This window comes from Uranotaenia lowii, chromosome 1 (genome assembly GCF_029784155.1).
Source record: "Uranotaenia lowii strain MFRU-FL chromosome 1, ASM2978415v1, whole genome shotgun sequence".
NCBI lineage: Eukaryota > Metazoa > Arthropoda > Insecta > Diptera > Culicidae > Uranotaenia > Uranotaenia lowii.
The window spans coordinates 96,121,833-96,144,827 of NC_073691.1; the positions used below are offsets into that span (position 1 = coordinate 96,121,833).

At 38.2% G+C, this 22,995-nt stretch overlaps 1 protein-coding gene across 1 annotated transcript in view; it reads right to left on the reverse strand.

Annotated features, from left to right (window-relative positions):
- Positions 1 to 764: 764 nt before the first annotated feature.
- The window catches only part of LOC129753099 (protein timeless homolog), a 225,096-nt gene continuing 202,865 nt past the window's right edge, over positions 765 to 22,995 (reverse strand). The window contains exons 12-15 of the mRNA XM_055748904.1: positions 14,052 to 14,263; positions 13,498 to 13,598; positions 2,499 to 3,205; positions 765 to 1,643 (exon numbers count right to left, since the gene is read on the reverse strand). Coding sequence (XP_055604879.1) covers positions 804 to 1,643; positions 2,499 to 3,205; positions 13,498 to 13,598; positions 14,052 to 14,263 — 1,860 coding nt within the window. The 3' untranslated portion in view covers positions 765 to 803. The remainder of the gene's footprint in view (positions 1,644 to 2,498; positions 3,206 to 13,497; positions 13,599 to 14,051; positions 14,264 to 22,995) is intronic.

The following is a 22,995-nucleotide window of genomic DNA, read 5'->3' on the forward strand; positions in this document are numbered from 1 at the left end:
CTTCCAGTATCTTGGCAGTTTCTTGGTAGTACCAAGAAAGACATCGAAATCCGGATCAGAAAAGCCCAATTTACGATTGCAAGTCTCCGAAACATCATCTCCAAAACACCAAACAAACACATATGCGATGACGACTTTATCGCAGGTGTCATCAAAAGGCGCTAGAAATCGAGATTCGGGAACGTAAGTGGAGATGGATTGAGCACACGCTGGGAAGAGATTGAAACGAGATTTGCAGAGATGCGCCTCCAGATGGGCATCAAAGAAGAGGCCGGCCCAGAAGCTCGTGGCGGCGTAGTCAAGCCGCCGAAACTCGCACAGTTGACGAAAAACCTTGGCTAGCAGCAAGTGGAGACGCTTGCTCCGGATCGAAAGTAACACTTATAGTTTTCAGTACATAACTAGTTTCATCCTGAAAGTGTCCAGACATACTTAACAATAAATAAAGACAATTTTTTAAAAAATATCCGAATAAACAAACACTAGAGTCCTAATTGACACCAGGCCGATGGTTATTAAAATCAGGACAAGACACCACATCTTCATTTATACTTACAATATTTATACAGTTTTTCATCCAAACAGGCCCAAGAATCAAAAGTTTAATTGTAACAATTTTATGAATGGTAACAAGTTGTTCGAAAAGTGGGTTATTTTTCGGATTAATACCAAGACGACTTTAAAAGAAGACCGTCGTTTTTATTCACGACAAATGTATTAATTAACTGAAAAATGTTATTAGATTATAAATAAAACATCCTTTGGCAAAGGATATGTTATCGAATGGAAAAAAAATCTTAGTCTTAGTCGTCATCATCGCTAATTACAGCTCGACGGTGGACCTTTTTAGCTTTCTTCTGAGTTACGGCATCGTCATCGGATTGATCGGTATCATCCAGCGATCGATTTCGCTTTGTTGTCGTCGTACTCGATTCCCCTACGCCCCCATCGTAGATCCGCTCTTCGTCCTCATCATCCGACACGACCAGCCTTACATTTTCGCTATCGGATCCCGGTTCCGAATCTGAGTCAGCTAATATAAGCTTTGGTTTTGACGTTTTCGCCTTCTTATCGTTTGTTTTTGTCATATTAGTAGCAGTCGAAAGAGCCGAAAATGCACCATCATCATTGTCTTCCTCGTCAGACGAAACGATCAGTGAACGGTGGCTGGGGAAATCTTCGAGATTTTCCTTCTCGTCGCTATCCAATGCCGTTTCCTCCTCTCTGTCTTCATCGCTTCGCGCCACCAAATCGTCCAGGTTTAGTTTGTTTCTTTTGGTTTTCGATTTTGTTTTCCCGCCATTGGCGGATGGCTTGTTGTTGTTGGCGGAGGATTTTTTGCGCTCTTTTTTGCCGGCGGCTTTCTGCTTCAATGGCTGGCGAACCTCACTCTCGTCATCGCTTTTGCTGTACAGCACGTTTGATTTCGCCCGCCAGGCACTGAACATATCCTCAGATACATCATCGTCTTCCGCTGCCGGGTAGGACACATTTTCTAGCGCCAATGGCTGCGAGCCATCGTCTGCGTCTTCCTGTGGTCGCTCGGGCATGTCCGCTTCCTCCTGATAGTCGCCATTCAGTATTTTCACACGCAATTGAAGATCTTCCGGCTTCATGGAAACAGGTATGCGCCAGTAAGCTTCCTGCAAGAGAGGAAAACGGTTGACAGATTGGATCAAAACGATTACTCTTTAATGAAAATGGAACCCATCGCTGCGAGAATGTAGAACGGAAGTGACTCGAAGGAATTATAATTAGAAGTTTAATTGCAAATTGGTGTGATTGCTTTTGCGCTTCACCTTGTTTCATTACTTTGACAAATTAAGATCGTTTTCTCTACAAAATGAAAATGATGTTCGATGAGATTTAAGTTGTTCGAGTAGAATGATGGTTTGTTTTGAATAATCTAATAATCTCTATAGAAATCTGTAGCTGAGAGTGAGGACACTTATTCAAGAGTTATATCTAGATATTGTATTATCCTTAAGGTGTCTCTTATTGTGAGAGACACTGTATGATTGTCTGCTGATAACATCGCATTGATTGCGATCGGAAACTGCACACGAGAAAAAAATAAAATAGACGATCAGCCTCATCGAAGCCGTGAGTAATAACGGAGTCAATCTTAAAAGCGCGTTTTATTACACATCGGAAAGTTCTTATAACTAATTGTTTGATAGTAAAGATTTTACAGATATGTATAGTCATTTTACTTTTTCTACATTCTTGAAGTCTTCGAGATTGAGGTGCGCTTACACGGATTCTATCTTATGTATATCAGTTTATATAAAAATGCCGGCGTTTTCTTTGTAACACCATCACGCATAAATGGTCGGTCGATATGAAGTAGATTTGTTTTTATCGATTATTCCATTCACGAGCACGATGAAATAAAGAACGTGTAGATGAAATAAGAATTTATTACGATTTATTTATTTAAAGGTAAAACGAAGTTTACCGGGTCAGCTAACCAAAAAATTGTGGATTTCTGAACTTACATTATCAATCGGTGCCGCCACACCCAGCTCCTTCAACAATTCGCAAAACTGTCCACTCTGTAGGGCATCTCGTTGCGATTGCATGATAGGAACCAGCGGCACTCCGTCATCCGGATCTTCCGACGCTTCCTCGTAATCTTCGCAGGCTTCGCTGAACGATTCCATGATCCACTCGACGGCCTCCTTCATCGATTCCTCCACTTCGGTCATCAGGCTACGAATACGTTTGTGATTCAGCGACGATTTAGTTGTGGGTCGTTTTTTGGTCACACCCGGTTTCGTTTTAGGTTTCGAAGGTCTTTTGGCAATCGTATCGCTATCACTGTCGCTATCCGATCCTGACATCGATTCTTCGCCACCTTCCATATTGGATTTCTTCGAGCGCGATTTGCGAGGTGCTTTAACTTCCGATTTATCCGCAATCAGTCCGATCGAAATCATTCGGTTCACGATCGACTGTTTCGAACGCTCCCCGTCGAATTCGCCCGTGATGATGGCAAGGACGTTAGCATCTAGCCGATGTTCATCGTATAGTTGCCGTAGTTTGTCGTCTTGCTCCTGGGTCCAAAGATTTTTGTTAACAGCAGCGGCGTTGCTTTTCTTGGTCGGAGCTTTGAAAATCAACCCTAACTCTTTGAGCTTTTTGATGACAGCACGGCGGGTTCGACTTTTGTCAATGAGATTATCCAGGATCCAATCGATAACGTCTACAAAGAGGAAGAAAAAATAGAAACGTGTTATAATTCAAACTATTGAAGTTTTTTGCTATATAATGATCCAATGTAATGTTAACGAAAGAATAAACAGATTCAGAACATGGGTTAGAAACCTTATGATGATTCAATTAACGTTGCCGATTTGCAGGAGAAAAAGCAATTCTACAGTCAACTAAACAGCTTGGAGCACAAAAGGCGAGTTCAACGCACTCCGATAGTCAGGAAGGAGCCTTCTTGATTTCCGCAAAAAACTAAGCACCATCACCTCGTCCTTGACGAGATACGACTAAGAGTTGCACGTGTCCAACGGCGAGAAGAGAAAGTCTGATGTCGATACGACGTCGTCTTTCGTTTGGAAAATCCAGGAGTGAAAGGGGCATACGTCTGTTTTGTGCAAGCCCCACAGTGAGACATGCTAATGGTCCATAAATGCTCAATTTCTCACATTCACTGTCACACCACAATACTTATTTTTGAGAGAGATCTAGAGAGTCGAATTGGAAGGAAAACAAACGGCAAATTGTTGAGATTTGTCCAATCGAAGCAATCGATGGGACAAATAACAACATACACATATTTAGTAAACAAGTATTATATGTAACCATGGATATGGTTTAGTATATAAGGTAGCGATATTATTTAAATAAAGTATTCCTAGTTCTACCACCAACCAGAACAAGTAATAAGTAAACTGCCCATGTGCTGCATCAACAGGTTATAGGCCCAGCACTAGTGGAAAGGAGAAGAAGCGGGATCAAGAGTGGATAGTCATCCAGCCAGGAAGCCGATGGAAGGACAACGAGCCGAAGCCAAGGAAAGTCAACGAGTCGGGAACCGTGGAAGGTTGTAGGGACAGGAGCTATCTGGAAGGTCGTCGGACCGGGAAGCCAGGTGGAGGTCGACAAGCCAGGAAAAGCGGTGGTCGTCCGACAGGTGCCAAAAAAGGTTGTTGGGCCGAATCCATTGCGATCTGACCGAAATCCAACAAAAAACAACATACACATAATCAGTAAACAAGTGTTATATGTTGTAACAGGGTTACATTTTCGTTTTTGTGTAAATATTATTATCATATAAAGTTTCGTTACTTCAATAAATTCGTTCATTACTGTAGTCAATTGCATGCTATAATATGTAGACTCATACTTAGAACTTACAGCTTAGAAGCGCCTTTATTTATGTAATGCATTTGATAATGCACGTGTTTAAAAGGAAGTGGAGGAAGCTTGCGCTCTACAGGAATTGTCTCAATGAGAAGTTGCGCGCTCAGCGTCATCTCTCGAGTTGACCCCATTATTTTAAGGAATCGGGATTCCAAGGGTGGATCGTTATGAGATGGAACGATTAGACTGAGTAGGAGGGAAAAAGAAGCCCTACTTTCAATTGGATGGAAGCCCATTGGTTATTGTGTCCAAAGGTCAACGACTTCCTTCAGGAAATCTTCGACTCCCCTTTGAAACCACTGATGGCCCTTGTGCGAATCTGAGGAATCCCTTGAATCCACTGGGTTATTCCGAATTTAACCGTGGTAAAAATCAGAAGCGAGATTGTTCTTGTTCCGCGTCTTTGTACCGTAAGAACACGTTAAGTGCCTTTTGATTTGATTGTTTTAATGTCCCATGTTCCTTCCCAGGAAATTAATTAAGTCCATTCAGTTAGCCAGCTAGAATTTGTGTGCGGTCCTATAATATTCGTGTGCGTAGCTACCAAAAATAAAAGGTAAAACCCATTTGCCTAAAATGTGTGTTCTGTGTGTGATTTATTAATTGTTTGCCGTAATCTGGCAATTATATACAGCCTGAAACCCGTCGCACATCTAACGATTGCTAACACCGCTACAGCTCAGCAGTTCCGGTACAACACCACGGTGAGGATTCGGACACCGGCCACTGAGAGTCGGACGAGGTCGTCAACCGTCATTTAGATGACCCAATCTATCTGCATCAAGCCATCAACATTCTTCTTGAAGCGCCGCCCACAGTAAGCGTTGGACCAGATACCGTGTCGAGTAACCACGTGTTCGGTAATCACTCCACCGAAGGTATGTACCCCTTTGGGAATTTTTCCAGGAATAGGAAGTGCTGATTGCACAATATGATTTTTCCCAACCTCCAGAATAATTATTCCGGCCGTTCAAGACTTATACTTGCTGTCCCTGAACCACATCATCAACTCGTCGTTTGACCCACGGTCTCAAAGTAACACCGTCTTACTATCGTAAGCAAGCCTACTTTATCGGCCGGAATCTAAATCGGTACCGCATGAGTGAGTGATAAAAATATGCGCATATATAAATAGATTTACACTCAGCAAACTCCTCATGTAATTCTAACATAAAAACACACACAGTTTATTTCGGAACCGCCAACCATTGAAGGGTTCCTCTTCTGAAAACTCGCCGAAAAGTCTTCAGAACATGTAAACCGCACACGAATAGGGGAAGTTAGGGAAGAAACAATTATAAATCAAATTTATGTAATCCTAGGATAAGAAAAATAAACCAAAATTAGCATGCAGAAAATAGTATAATAGTTTCTCCGAATATATGCTTAATGAACGTTAAATACAAAGTTAATATTATGTTTTCTTCCAACAAAATGTTCTAGTTTGTTATTTTGTGCTTCCCCGAATATTGAGCTCTTGGGTTAAAAGGTGGTTCACGTGTTCTTCCCCGATTAGCTTTTCTTTTACTCTGGGAGGACTGCCCGGGAAATCAGTCTGCTCGCTTCTGCTTCGTATCACGTGTTAAGCTAGGGTGATTTGGTCTTTTTAAGCCAGTGATGAGAAGCACAAGCGAGTGTTTCTAAGGGGATAGAACGCTGTATCCATAAGCTTTCTCTCAATTGGGAAAGGAAGCCGATACGAGTAGTTCCTACTCAGGCTAATTGTATAAAACCTGATCTTTCGTATCCATTCTTGGATCCTTTTAGGAACGACCTGCCCTGAGGTCAAAGTTCTCGCCGGGCAATTTGGACTCGACGAGTGGTCCTCGACTTAAAGAGGTGGCGCTGAAGCCGCTCGTTTAACGACCGCGAAACTGACCAGTGTACAATTCCCAGTAGTGTTCCTCCGCACACTATAATGTAACCATGGAAATGGTTTAGTATAAAAGGTATCGATATTAGTTAAATAAACCATTCGCTGTTTACCTCTCGAGCAGAACAGACGTGTTTTCCCGCTGCGAAAAGTTTGCAGTTTTCTTTCGGACTATTTTCTTTCCCGCGTTTTTCCAATAGTAAAGCTCGAAAGTACGTACCGCGATTTCGGGTCCTAGTAGTGTTTCTCCGTCGCTTGGCCACCTTCTAGATTTGGCTAGTATTAAAACTAAGCTGCAAAATTTCGCTTTCAACCCGTCGCCACCAGTTGCTGCTGAAATGACGCGCAACAAAAAAGCACCTGCCTCAAGCCGCCGCCCAGCTGAAAGTAGCTCTCAAGCCAGCGCTTCAAAACTACCCCCAAGTGAAGAAGATTCCTGCCCATCGGACCACAATGCCAGACTGTTGGCCAGAAGCAGTTTTGCCTCTCTTCCGGTACAAGCCGCTCCCGATTCTTAAAAAGGCGAAAGTACCGCCGCTATTCACAACTAATAAAGAAATCGCCTGCCTCCGGAACGAGCTCGCAGCTTCTCATATCCATCCCTTATTCAAGCTTTGCAGCGTGGGTACCAAAATAGTTTGTTCCACCGAAGACGACTTTAATAAAACCCGACAGTATCTCAAAACCAAGCAGCTCGAGTACTTTACCCATGACTCCCCGGGAAACAAGCCATTGAAGGTCGTTATTCGAGGACTGCCAGAAATTAAACCGGAAGACATCGTGATGGAGCTGAAACACCTAAACCTAAAGCCGATTAAAGTGTTCCCCATGAAACGTGCTGAAACAGGAAATCATCGAGACCTGCTGTATCTGGCCCATCTTGAGAAAGGTTCCATTAGAATGAGCGACCTCCGCAAAGTGCGAGCTCTTTTCAACATTATTGTTGAGTGGGAGTCTTACCACCCTAAGAAACGCGACGTCACGCAATGTATAAAATGCCTTTCCTTCGGTCACGGGACGAGGAACTGCCACATGAATCCCCGCTGCGGCAGATGTGCCGGTGCGCATGAAACATCGAACCAACCTAGAAAAAACCTACAATCAACCTTCTCCGCACAACATCGAATTACCAAACGCTGCCGCAGAACCATCAGCGCATCACGTTCCCCCGTCAACCTGGGGAAACCCAGGCTCCTCGACCATTTCCTCTGCTGATGACACCCTTTTTTCTCCAGACCAGATGATGGAATTTGTCCAAGCAATGTACAATAGACTCAGCCAATGCCGATCTAAGGAACAGCAAATCCAAGCCGCAACTAGAGTGTTGCTGAACTTTATGAGTCAATATGGGCCCTGAAGAAAGCGTCAACATCCTCAATTGGAATGCTTGTTCAATCAAGAACAAAACTGTAGAGCTCACCGATTTCCTTGAAAAACCAAAAAATAGACATCGCTACCATCACGGAAACTCACCCCAAACCTGATGTGAATCTCTACATCCCTGGTTTCCGCATTGTCAGGATGGATTGCAACCAATCGGGGGGCGGAGGTGTTGCCATCATTTTGCGGTGCAACATTAACTGTCGGCTGTTGCCCAGCTTTGGGCTTGGAATCATCGAAGCGATAGGAGTTGATATTTAAACTGCGGTCGGTCCAATCACCATCATTGCAGCTTATTGCCCCAAGCAATCAACCATTCACGACGGATCGGCTACAGCATTTCGCCAAGACATCATGAAACTAACTCGACGACGTGGGCAAAACATTATTGCTGGTGACCTTAACGCAAAGCACCAATCCTGGGGCAATACTCGGCGGAATAGTAACGGAACCATCGTCCAACAAGTTCTTGAGGAAGGTAATAACATAATCCTGAGTCCTGATTCTCCAACCCAATTGAGTCGCTCCGGGATCCACTCAACCATCGACATCTTCATCACCAACATGAGGAACATTTCCAACCCTATGACCATTTAAGATCTAAGCTCTGACCACTACCCAGTGGTGGCGAGAATGGGCTCCCTCGTGAACCGACATTAAATCCAGCGCCGGAATTATCATCGTACTGATTGGGTCCAATTTCAACAGTGCGTTGGTGTGGTGATAGCTTCAATCAAAGTTAGCCCCTGGTTTTGATGGGGTTTTTAACCTGGAGTTGAAAAACTTGAGTACGACATTTTTTACTCACCTAAGTATGGTCTTCAAAAAATGCCTTGAGCTTGGTTATTTCCCATCTCGATGGAAGCTAGCAAAAATTATACCAATCCATAAGCCCGGACCCCACAAGCGCTAAAAGCTATCGACCCATCAGTTTACTGTCCTCCATCTCGAAGTTATTTGGAAAGCTGATTCTTAACCGAATACTTGAGTTCTGAAACCAGAATAACATATTTCTCCCAGAACAATTCGGATTTAGAAGAGGTCCAATCCATCAATTGCTTAGGGTTACTAACATCTTAAGGCGGAACAAGTCCATATCAAAATCAACTGCCATGGCCTTTCTGGATATCAAAAAGGCGTTCGATAATGTTTGGCATGATGGTCTTGTATATAAGCTGCACCGATCCAACTTCCCCATTTACATCGTGAAAATAATTAAAAACTATCTAGCGGATAAAAAGTTTCAGGTCTTCTTGAGCGGCTCTCAATCTGAAACATTCATCGTAGATGCTGAGGTTCCACAAGGAAGCCTCCTAGGACCTATCCTGATTAATATCTACACCTCAGACGTTCCTCCCCTTCCGGGTGGTGGCATAATATCTATGTTTGCAGATCATACAGCCATCCTCTGTCAGAGCTCGATTGAATTTTGATAAGAATAATAAGAAACCTTCTTCTTCGTATACTCTTAAAAATGAAAAGGTTCCACCAATTGCGGTCACGATTCCTGAATCAATGCCTTCCGTAAAGAAATCGTCACTTCCGTCAAGAATGTGACGATTTTTTTTTCAGATCGGTTGAAGGGGAACTGCTCGTATATTGGCGGAATCTTTTGAGAATTTTCAAAACATTTTAAATTATTTGAATATTAAAAAGCAAAATTAATTCAAGTAATTCAAATGAGGAAAAGGCACAACACGAATAATACCAGTAGTGTTGGTTTTGCTCCTGAGCTTTATTTGATCCATTTTAAAAAAGATCAGGTTAATAATTTGCAAATTCTTGAAAAGGCTTATGTTTCATTGTTGAGTCAAATTTGAACCATTTAAAAAATCTGCAATTCTCAAAATTTTCTTCAAAATATTAAACAATGTCGTCATTGTCAAGCTTTTTGACACGGCACAAAAAAGGAGAATGAATGCTAGATGCAAGCTTTGCGGTTCATTCGATCATGAAAACACGAAATGCTTTTTTGACGGTGATAAACCACAATCTGAATTCTTCAAGTGTGTGTATAGCGCAGGTAATCATTCATCCAATTCCATCGACTGACCCGTTAGGGCAGAAATTTTTGCTTCTAGGAAAAATCTAGGTCTAGTTGCAAGAGAAAATCTAGCAAAGTTGTCAGAAAATTTCTTCTTCTTCCTATTGAAAGAAGAACCCACGTCAGGCCGATACCTGTTACCTGGCCTGATTCAGTGCTACAGATTCGTTTTTTAACGTTCTCAGAGGTGGTTAAAAATGGGTTCCCAGCTTCGGGAATAACTCATGGGAAAAAAACCAATTTAGAATTTAGAATTTATTTATAAATGATCCTAGGCTAAGCCTTTTATCTGAGTCTGAACTTAAAATACATCGACCACACTTTAATTTGTAGTAAAACACTTTTTAATACTAGCTTTAATTTGGTTTCTGGACATATTCAAGTTAATTTCTTCTACATATGCGTTGTAAAGCGCCATCATCCTGTACATTGGCTCGTTTCTTGCGTAATTTTGGATCCTGTTTGATAGCTGGAACGGCCTTATGCTGCGCAAACAATTGCGTCCTTCGTTGGGAGATATCTGTGAGAACAAGTACGGCGAATAATACCTTCCACTTCCTTAAAAAACAACGCGTCAATCAACTTCCTGCGCTTCTCAAGCGAATCCAGTCCGACCAGCATGCACAGGGCTCGATAAACCGGCATTTCCTTTTGCCATCCAAGGTTTCTTAGCGCGTATTTGAGAAACTTCTTTTGGACTCTCTCCAGTCTATTGTTGTTGTAGTACGGTTGCCAAACAATGCTGCCATACTCAATTGAAGTCCGCACTAACCCGACATAAATTGAAACGATAGTATACGGGTTGTTCAATTCATTACAAATTCTGCTGATCATTCCAAACATTGAATTTGCTTTGGCTACCACTTGCTCTATGTGCTTAGAGAAATTCAGTTCTCTATCTATCTCCACTCCAAGATCTTTTACCGACGTTTTCCTAGTAATGATCAAGCTGTTTTCGAGGCTATACTCATAGATTATGTTCGATGTTTTCCGAGAAAATGAAATAACGCTACATTTCGATGCGTTAATTTTCAATCCATAGTTTCTGCAACATTCTGAAAATCGGTACAATGCGTTTTGCAGAATCGAACAATCTTTCTGGTCACGAACACGAAGAAATATTTTCAAATCATCAGCGTATATCAGCACGAACACGTCGTGCAGAACTTCGGGAAACTCGTTCATAACAGTGATGAAAAGAAGAGGTCCCAAGTGACTCCCTTGTGGTACGCCACTGTTAACCGAGAATGCACCAGATCTGACATTTCCCAGCCTCACGTACTGAACTCTTTCAATAAGGTGTATCCATTTAAGGCAGTTACCAGCAATTCCATTCTTGCCAAGTACGAAAAGAAGAGCATTGATTTCGACCACATCAAATGCTTTCGACATGTCCGTGTATATATTATCGACTTGAAGTCCTCGCATCATCCACTGTGAAGTTCGCGATACAAATTCGCCAAGATTTGTCACGGTCGACCGCCGTCTCAGAAAACCATGTTGAACGTCCGACATTTTCCTCTCTAGCCAAGGGTACATTTGGTCGTAAACGATGCTCTCAAAAAGCTTTGGTATGGCAGACAGTATTGCCACTCCACGATAATTTTCAACTAAAAGCTTAGAAGAACTTTTATGTATCGGTACGATGTGCGAAATCTTCCAAAACTTCGAAAAAATTTCTTCGTGAAGTGAGTCTGAGAACAGGCGGTGTAAGGGTGCTTCGAGTCCGTTTACACACTTTCTAAGGACCGAGTTCGGTAAGCCATCGGGACCACTACCTTTGGATTCATCGAGCATTAAAATTTTCTCTCTGACATCTAAAATCGATATTGTTAGCTCAGGAATGACTTCTTCTGGAAATTCTAAACGTAAATGCGAAGGCTTGGGAAAGTCCCAGCAATTCAAATAACTTCGCTTCTGCTTCATATTTCTATCTCAACAATTTTGTTAATTTAAGTGACTTTTCCGTGGAAAAATTTAAATTTTTGCATCAAAATTCTATGGAAATGATGCAACTTATGTTGAAAGCTCAATTTATGTTTGAAGCTTTCAAAAATTTGTTTTAATTTTGCTAACAAAATTACTATGAATTTATGATTCCCTCATAGATCCAAATGATTTTTTATGTATTATGAATTGAAACACTAAATCTTTGCTGGCAAACCAAGATAATTTTTTTTCTATTTTTGAAAACTCTTAACATATATATTGCTGCCATCACTGAAACTTTTTTAAAGCCGGACAATGCTTTCTTTAAAATTTTGCGAAATGGTCGACTTGATCGACAAGGTGGGGGTGTAGCTATTGTCATCAATAGTCGTCTCAAATTTAGATATCTTCCTTCTATCAATACAAAAGTCTTAGAAACATTTGTAATAGTTTAGAAACATTTATGGGGAAAATTATAATTGTTGGCGCATACTTGCCTTTCCTATGTTGCGGATAACAGAAAAAACATTTGAAAGAGTATTTTCAAAAACACATCAGAAATAAAGCTAAATTCTTAGTCATTGGTGACTCTAATGCAATACATCGATCTTAGAATAATATTTCATAAATTTCTAATGGGAATATTTTATTTAATGACTGCCCTGCAGGAGATTATACTTCTGAATATCCTAATGAGCATATTTGTTTCTCTTAAATTAGAAATCCCTCTACAATTGATTTGGTTCTAACGGATTTAAAAGGCGAGCATTGTAGTCAATAAGTTACTTATGCGGACCTCGATACAGACCGCCTTCCAGTAACTTTTTCTTTATCCCTAGGTCCCATTGAAAACCCTTGACAATCAACATTTAACTTTCAAAAAGCTGACTGGGAGCAATTGAGGAATTTTATTGAACGTAATTTGGATGGGAACGTGCCACTGATTCGGCTGTAGAATTATTGACAACTTCACTTCATTTCAAATTTTAGCTCAAGTAAGTAAGTAAGTTAGTAAGTAAATAAGTTTCATCAATTGCATTTATATTTCTCTTGAAAATTTACTTCAATAGCTGTTTTCGTCAGTTTTAGGAATAAGGTGCCCATCCCTACGTTAATTTATTGTTAGTGACTCCATTTTTTTTTACTTCGATTACCTTCGTATAGAATGAACAAAAGGAACATGAGTCTTCATTCTTGGGTTTTTTTTTGCCTTCATAGAGTAAGTTGTAATTGTATATAGAAAAATCAAGTAAAATAATTCCGCGTACTCCTTCAACTGCACCCAACTGCATGGGGGAAGGCAAAATGGAAGTCAGAAAAATGCGCTTTCCATTCGAAACTATAACGGGCACTTTTGATAATTTCTGGATACAATGAAACTACGCAACCGGCTTCAATGCGAGCTCTACAGATGGAAGAAAGCGCCGTTCCGAGTTAGAAGAACCAACCGGATGAACATCTATCACTGTCACCACTCTCTCTGGGCGGTGTGGAGGATGGAACAAGTTTCTGCTGACGAAAACGAATAGAAGGAAGCACATACCCACATACACATTTTCGTGCACAAAAATCTAAGGGACCGTCGGAGTCAGACAACTATTCCGGCGGACGGTGGAGATTAAATGTGCGGGTTGCGGGGGAAAACTACATCCGCCTTAATCGTGTTTCGGCACAAGAACCGACATTTACGTGGTGGGAAAAGTTTTATTCAATTCGAGATTTTCTGCTCTAGTGCATTTTTCTTGTTGCTTCCATAGACAAAATGATCCCCTGGAAGCTCGCTTTAGTGATATTTTGGTGAGGAAAATGAACAAGATTTCTGGAAAATTGGATCCTACCAAAAGTAGTAATCTGCAGCTTAAAAGTAATTTACAAAGATTGAGCTCGTATTTACCTTGATCGGTTTCTGGACTCTGTTGATTTTCCATGTACAGTCTTCTGAGTTCCTCTTCTTGTTCCTCACTCCAGGCAGCTTTTGCACCTCCTCCGGTACCTCTGTGGGTAAAAAATTAGGAATGAATGACAGGAACCCTTGATAAAATCTTAATTCAAAGACTTATTTTTAAAACAACACAGTAAACGAAAATTACCGAGTTCGGTAATTTTTTTACCGAAATCCTAACATGTGTAAATCGTTAAACTGTTCGGTAAAAAATAAACGAACATCGGTAAATCGATTCTTCATTTACCGATGTTCGTTTATTTTTTACCGAAAAAACTAACAAACAGTTTAACGATTTACACATGTTAGGATTTCGGTAAAAAATTTACCGAACTCGGTTATTTTCGTTTACTGTGTATGATATTGAATATAAATTCTGGAACTGTTGGAATACATCATTTTCAAATGTTTGTCTCGGACCGTTCCTTGGATTTCATTACAGCTTCCATTGAAGCGGTAACTCCTCCAAACGACAACGATATAGTAAGTAAATAGTGGGCACTTACACACTATTGCCGTAAATGTCTTCGTAGCCCATTTCGATTGCATTGGATTCCTTGATCGATTTGTAGAACAGCAGCTCGGCGTATATTTTGGGATTTTTCGGCGCTAGGGCGGCGAACTGTCGGATGATAAACACTCCCAGCCGCTGCAGCTCGACATGGTGGGCACTTTTCAGGGCGTGGAAGGTACGCTGGAAGATCCGGAACAATGATGCCTTTGGATGGAGAGGGAGAGAAAAAAAGATAAAATCAGTTTGGTATCTATTATAGAGTTTTTTTTATTACGTATTCGACTTGTGACCCATTTAAAAAATCGAAATGAAAGCACGCTATGAATGATTGGTTTGGTAAAGAAAGATTATTCCATTATGTCATTGCTCATTGAGATCTCCAATATTGACATCATGACATGATGGATAAAATGGGTTTGCCAAGCTAATTTTCATTATGCTGTAGGTACTATGACAAAACTTAACTACCAATACATAGAATAAACCTTAAAAATAGAGATAAGCGTTTTTAGGCGCCTTTTTCAAATATTCCATTTGCGTTTCTGAGTTAAAGGGAGCTTCTCTGAGCGATCACATACCAATTTTTTTGTTCGTCCTCACTGCAAATTTTCCTGCTTGTGGGGCGAACCACGCACACAGGGGTAAATGCACTTAAGAGGCGATCAAAATTATTTGCGGACAAACGGTAAACGGTAGACCTTTGATGTCTTCGCAACATTTTTATATTTTTTGATGATCTATCAAATTTTCGAAAGAAAAAAGGGATTTTTCCACATGGAAGGGAGATAAAAAAAATATTTCTTGAAACAATTAGTTTAGAGACTTAATGTCTTCACAAAAGTTGTAGATCTTATTATTTTAAGCAACTTTGTTGAAAACACCATCAAGATCGCATGAAAATCATTAAAGCTACGAGCATTTTAAAAATAACGAGCATTTTAACAAGTAATTTTAAGTCTTTATTTAATATATTTTTTAGAATACAATTTACAAACTTGGTATATTCGAGAAAGTTGTTCAAATTGTTGGAACACACAATTTTGTGGAACATTTCAAATACATATTTCAACTAAGAAAGGAAATATACTAGAAAATATCCAAAATAATGCCTTTTTTCAGTAAGTTATAGTTATAACCTTAAGAGTTCGGACGAGTTCGTATAATTTTTTGAGTGAGTTTTGTTGGTCAAGTTATTGGCTTTCCATTGATATATAAAATTAACATTAGTTTTGGATAGATTTTCTGCAAACTAGCAACAGGCTTCGGATTCATTTGAAAGCAAACACCCACGGAGCTAAAATCTGCTCCCACTCTTTCAGCGGCAAGAAGAAATGAGAAAGAGTGACCATTTGCCTCGAAGATGCAATGCTCCTAAGGAGTTCTTTTTGCCTCTCACTCTGCTCTGAAAAGAGTAGTGAGCGCTCTACGGGAGTAGCTCCCTAGGAGAATGTTGATGAGGCAAACGTTATGTGCTGGGAATTTGACTGGCCCGTGTTCGTTTGTTTTGGTTTGCGCCGGCGCGGTGTCCTTTGGAAATGATTTAAAATAAATAGCAAGAGCTAGAACGTGTTCTCGCTGATTAGTTTGTTAAGTAAAGTAGCCCAAATAAGCAGATTTTTATGTGAAGTTTACATGCAAAATTTAAGTCTGACAGCACAAGAAGGGATCGCGTGACGAGCCTCAAGTTTGTAAAGAAATTTGAGATATTTTTTTCGGGTAGCTATTATTACATCAATAACCATCAAACGGGCATCATGCAACAGCAGGGTTTGATGCTACATTTGAGTACCACAACACTTTTGCAATATTTATTTAAATTTAATGTAATAAAGTTATCATTTAATGATAACAAAATAATGTTGTGTAAGTTTCTTACATCGTGAGATTGATTTTTAAAGTTTTTGATTCTCATAGAAAATTTAAAAAAATGAGCTATATATGTATAATTTTTTACATTTTTCGATGCTGTAAAAAACATTATCAAGTTTGAGAGATTGGTTTAATGACACACCTATAAACATAGTACTGTTTTTATTTTCCTATACCAATGATGTAAAAATATTTTTTTTGAAAAATCACCAAATTGTTTTTATAATAAATATTTCTATAATTCAGTTACCACTCTGGGTAATAATTCATCAAAATGCAAATCACCTTCTAAATCTCGATTCCATATGCTAAGATATGATTGTTTTGCATCACGCGTTTGTTAATTTCAAAATTTTATCTATCATAACATGAACTTTTATTATTTAAGCTAGTTGAATATTAGTATTTTTTTACCCCTAAATGTATGCAGCACCTTTATGCCTTTTCTTTAAAATCATTTTTGGCATGATTTTTTTGCATCACGCGTTTCTTAATTTCAAAATTTCATCTATCATAACATGAACTTTCATGATTTAAGCTTGTTTATTTTTCGTTTTTTTTACCCCTAAATGTATGCAGCACCTTTATGCTTTTTCTTTGAAATCATTTTTGACATAATTTTCTTGCATCACGCGTTTATTGACTTCAACATTTCATTTATGATAAAATGAACTTTTATGATTTAAGCTAGTTGATTTTTTAATAATTTTTACCCCCTATGATGATGATTTTTCTTAAAAATAAGTTTTGTTAAATTTTTTTCGTACAAAACCAAAACTTACAACAAAAACAAAGTTTGTTGCAACTAACCCCTTTTTTTGGTAGTGTGAAAATCGCATGCTTTGTAAATTTAAAAATAACTGGGGAAACCAATGATTTTTCTGACTACGTTAATTTGATGTCCCATCAACCTTAAAACTTTTGATGTGCAAGCATAATGATTATCTGTGGACATTAATTTTTTAGAAGCCGTTTGAGTTGAAAATTGTTGCATGATGTCCCAGTTGACGGTACTTCTTTCAACACCGGCCAATTTCTTTGTAATACATATTATCTGAAAGCTTAAATTGCGACAAACGTTGTACATAAACATTGAAGGGAACTTAGAGTAATAATGTAAACGATGTTGAGATTCAAAAATAGTCTAAATTTTTTTGTGCTTACATCGTCCGCACAGCCACCTCATCAGCCAGCCATCAGCTGTGAGCTTCTTGATCAAATATGTACTTAACTTGAACGAAATTCTGAATCGTCACACGTAAAATGATTCCTCCCAGGGAGGCCTCTTTGGGAGGAGCGCTGAGCCTCTGAGGGAGCAAAGAGCGACTGGCGCTCTTAGCGATTCTGGAGGCAGGAGTAGCGAGAAATAGTTATTTTCGACTGCCGGGAGTTAGGGAGTTCCTCCTCTATGAGTGATACTGCTCTGCCTCTTTTGAGTGGCGCCTCAGGATCCGTCCGAAGCCTGACTAGCAAACAATAATGTTTTTTTATGTTTTTTTTTAAATCTAACCTTTAACTGATATTTTAGATCTAGGTCCAATAAAGGGTACCAAAGCAGGAACGGTAGATTCAAAGAAGAAAATTTTGACTGTCAATTTTTTTGTAAATCTGTCAAAAACAGCAAAACCAAGGATAAAAATTTTTATTGAAATTTGCAGATAAGACCATTAACTACGAATGGTCAGACAAAATTGCGTGTAAATCGATTATTTGTTTATTAAAAAAGTCAAAGTATCTTTCATTTTGAAGTTTCATATGTATAAAAGATGGAAAAAATGCTGAGTTAAGATTCCGGTTGACCTAGTCCAAAATAGCAAGCCTTTCGTTTGACGCCTGGAATCAGGCTTATCCACTTTCTTCGCCGCAGAACGTCAGTTTTCTATAAACTGCTTGTCGCTGCAAACAGTTTGTTGGGTCTTTTCATGGGTCTGCTTAGCTATCCTCCAAAATTTTTCGATTGTGCCAAATTTTGGTCAGCAGCCAAATTAGCAGTCACAACCTTCTTAAAAGTCTATAGTCCGGATTGTTTTTAACCTTCCAAAGTCGTTCGGGTCAATATGACCCGAAGCGCACATTCAAATCATCATAACTCTTCGAGAAAAAATCGCAAAAATTTGATTTTAAAAACTTCCCTGGGGAATCACGAAATACACAATCTGTAGTACCAGACAACTTCCTGTGACCACCGGAAGTGCTCGCTCAAAAAAATCCGTAATTAGGCTGTTCGGGTCTATATGACCCGAGAGTTTGCGTAAGTTCCCCTGGCCGCAAATATCGACCGATTTCGATGAATTCATTGTTTAGATAATTTATTCTAGTTTTTCAATATTGAAAAAAAATTTCAAAATATTTCACAAGATCACCAGTAGCTGATTCCGAATGAAAAAAGTCCCGAAAAAGAGCTCTTTTTAGAATGCTTATAACTTGTGACAGGTTTCAAATATTGCGCTGATTTTATAATATTTGGAATTGTCAAGAATAAATCTATCCAAGGATGTATAATTATCTGGTGGTCCAAAGGAAGTTTTGGCCGCTATCCCGGAACTTCCGGTAGAAAAAAAATCTTACTTCAAAAAAGTCAGCCAATTTTGGCTTTGCATTGCTGTATCTCGCTTACCAATGGACCGATTCTCTAAATTTAAATTTTAGTTTTTTTTCGTTAACTTGATTATTATTTTTGTAGAACATAGTTGGTTTCTCAAAAATCACAGTTGTGCAGTATATTGTAATGAAACTCACATCTTTTTTGTCATTTTTCAAACTCCCCCTCGTGTCGGTGGGTTTACGGGATTTTGATAGCGTGATTTCTCTAAAATTTGAACTCAAATAGGTCACTTTTTATATACCTAGAGATTCATTAGAATCTCCTCTTTCGATTGACATACTTTTTGTGTGGTGTTTTGAAAATTTGTAGCAACGTTTTTCGAATTTACTGAATGCTGCCAGATTTCAGCCAGTTTGGCCCACGTTTTCAGCAGGTTGGTGTACAAATCTCGCACCCCTCACGTAGCCGCGGGAGAAACAAATCCTGTAGCTCTCTTTTTGTCGCTCACCAAATCTACCACCCAACCCAGAAGCAGGAGGAACTGCCGTCTCGCCGCATGGTTTGTTGATTGATGCTGAAATTTGAATCTGCAATCTGAAACCAGAAATCTGAAATCTGAATCTGAATCTGAAATCTGAATCTGAAATCTGAATCTGAAATCTGAATCTGAAATCTGAATCTGAAATCTGAATCTGAAATCTGAATCTGAAATCTGAATCTGAAATCTGAATCTGAAATCTGAATCTGAAATCTGAATCTGAAATCTGAATCTGAAATCTGAATCTGAAATCTGAATCTGAAATCTGAATCTGAAATCTGAATCTGAAATCTGAATCTGAAATCTGAATCTGAAATCTGAATCTGAAATCTTAATCTGAAATCTGAATCTGAAATCTGAATCTGAAATCTGAATCTGAAATCTGAATCTGAAATCTGAATCTGAAATCTGAATCTGAAATCTGAATCTGAAATCTGAATCTGAAATCTGAATCTGAAATCTGAATCTGAAATCTGAATCTGAAATCTGAATCTGAAATCTGAATCTGAAATCTGAATCTGAAATCTGAATCTGAAATCTGAATCTGAAATCTGAATCTGAAATCTGAATCTGAAATCTGAATCTGAAATCTGAATCTGAAATCTGAATCTGAAATCTGAATCTGAAATCTGAATCTGAAATCTGAATCTGAAATCTGAATCTGAAATCTGAATCTGAAATCTGAATCTGAAATTTGAATCTGAAATCTGAATCTGAAATCTGAATCTGAAATCTGAATCTGAAATCTGAATCTGAAATCTGAATCTGAAATCTGAATCTGAAATCTGAATCTGAAATCTGAATCTGAAATCTGAATCTGAAATCTGAATCTGAAATCTGAAATCTGAAATCTGAAATCTGAAATCTGAAATCTGAAATCTGAAATCTGAAATCTGAAATCTGAAATCTGAAATCTGAAATCTGAAATCTGAAATCTGAAATCTGAAATCTGAAATCTGAAATCTGAAATCTGATATCTGAAATCTAAAATCTGAAATCTGAAATCTGAAATCTGAAATCTGAAATCTGAAATCTGAAATCTGAAATCTGAAATCTGAAATCTGAAATCTGAAATCTGAAATCTGAAATCTAAAATCTGAAATCTGAAATCTGAAATCTGAAATCTGAAATCTGAAATCTGAAATCTGAAATCTGAAATCTGAAATCTGAAATCTGAATCTGAAATCTGAATCTGAAATCTGAATCTTAAATCTGAATCTGAATTCTGAATCTAAAATCTGATTCTAAAATCTGAATCTGAAATCTGATTCTAAAATCTGAATCTGAAATCTGATTCTAAAATCTGAATCTGAAATCTAAAACCAGAACCTGAAATCTGAATCTGAAATCTGAATCTGAAATCTGAATCTGAAATCTGAATCTGAAATCTGAATCTGAAATCTGAATCTGAAATCTGAATCTGAAATCTGAATCTGAAATCTGAATCTGAAATCTGAATCTGAAATCTGAATCTGAAATCTGAATCTGAAATCTGATTCTAAAATCTGAATCTGAAATCTGATTCTAAAATCTGAATCTGAAATCTGATTCTAAAATCTAAAACCAGAACCTGAAATCTGAATCTGAAATCTGATTCTAAAATCTGAAATCTGAATCTGAAATCTGAATCTGAAATCTGAATCTGAAATCTGAATCTGAAATCTGAATCTGAAATCTGAATCTGAAATCTGAATCTGAAATCTGAATCTGAAATCTGAATCTGAAATCTGAATCTGAAATCTGAATCTGAAATCTGAATCTGAAATCTGAATCTGAAATCTGAATCTGAAATCTGAATCTGAAATCTAAATCTGAAATCTGAATATGAAATCTGAATATGAAATCTGAATCTGCAATCGGAATCTGGAATCATGAACTTTAGAAATGTTACCCATTAAAATTCATTAAAATATTTATAATATAAAATATCAAAAAAGATTTAAGCAATACCTTCAACAATAAAACATTCATGGTAGATTTGGTGAGCGACAAAAAGAGAGCTAAAGGATTTGTTTCTCCCGCGGCTACGTGAGGGGTGCGAGATTTGTACACCAACCTGCTGAAAACGTGGGCCAAACTGGCTGAAATCTGGCAGCATTCAGTAAATTCGAAAAACGTTGCTACAAATTTTCAAAACACCACACAAAAAGTATGTCAATCGAAAAAGGAGATTCTAATGAATCTGTAGGTATATAAAGAGTGACCTATTTGAGTTCAAATTTTAGAGAAATCACGCTATCAAAATCCCGTAAACCCACCGACACGAGGGGGAGTTTGAAAAATGACAAAAAAGATGTGAGTTTCATTACAATATACTGAACAACTGTGATTTTTGAGGAACCAACTATGTTCTACAAAAATAATAATCAAGTTAACGAAAAAAAACTAAAATTAAATTTAGAGAATCGGTCCATTGGTAAGCGAGATACAGCAATGCAAAGCCAAAATTGGCTGACTTTTTTGGAGTAAGATTTTTTTCTACCGGAAGTTCCGGGATAGCGACCAAAACTTCCTTTGGACCACCAGAAAATTATACATCCTTGGATAGATTTATTCTTGACAATTCCAAATATTATAAAATCAGCGCAATATTTGAAACCTGTCACAAGTTATAAGCATTCTAAAAAGAGCTCTTTTTCGGAACTTTTTTCATTCGGAATCAGCTACTGGTGATCTTGTGAAATATTTTGAAATTTTTTTTCGATATTGAAAAACTAGAATAAATTATCTAAACAATGAATTAAAATTCATCGAAATCGGTCAATATTTGCGGACAGGAGAACTTACGTAAACTACAGGTCAAATTTATCTAAAATAGATTTGTACGGAAATTTTGCGAACAGCTTTGGAAGGTTAAGCTTCATGCACGGTTGTAAACGTTATTCCCAACTTATTGGCGACATCTCGAACTGAGAGATTGGAGTTTCGCTCGAAAGTACTAGCCACTCTTCTGTTAGTCACTGCGGCTCCCGGATTTTGATCTCACAGTTGTCGAAATACGTTTCCCGAACACTTTGATTACTTTGGTAATGATCAACGATTTTGCTATTTCTGCGTGCGTGTAGTTTGGATTTTCACGACGCATGTATAAAATTCTGATACATAGCTCCTCTTGCTTGGACGCCATTTTGAAAACTAAAGACTTAATGTCAAAAGCCAAATAGAAGAATGATGTACACAAACACCTAATAAATAAAAGGTGTTTTTATATGAATGATTGATTTTTGTTTTATCGCATGCGTCGTGAATGATTAGAACCACTTTTTGATCCGAACACCCTTTATTCATTTGTTGATTTTTGATACTTTTCATAAACTTAATACTGATACACAATTAATGATTCAAGGTAAAAATTTAGCTGAGCATAAACATTTATGTGATGAATACACAACAATTAAAATGGTCATAGGGTAAGTGAGCCCTATTTTGGCATGGTCCTTTTCTTGGCATGCCAACATGTCTTTTCATGTTTTTCAGGTCCAAATTGAGCTTGAAAAATTTTGAATATATTTTCATTGCGAAGAGAATAATTTGTTTCAAATCTGTGCATACCGAATTTTTTGTTTCTTTGAACTTTAATAAAGAAGTAAATTTTTTTCGATCTGCATCCGAGGAAATTATGTTGGAAATCATCGTATGAAAATCAGATGAACTCACCTTTCTAGTGCAACTGTTAAATTCACATGCGATTTCAAACGCGGACATTCATTTGAAAAATTTGCAATAAATACTCATGCTTACAGTTAAACTCGATAAAAAATAAAAAAATACTAGAAAGACCAAAAAGTGAATATTTATTGTGGTTTCTAATAATAATTTAAAACTAATTTTGTTCCTTTTCTTGGCATGCAACTTCAATCAAAATACACCACCAGTGTTGGAAGCTGGAAAAAAATACATGTTCATTAAAGAGGTATTTTTGGGCTGATGTTTTCCCTAAAACTTCATTTAAAACTACGCACAAATGTTTTCATACTAATTGGG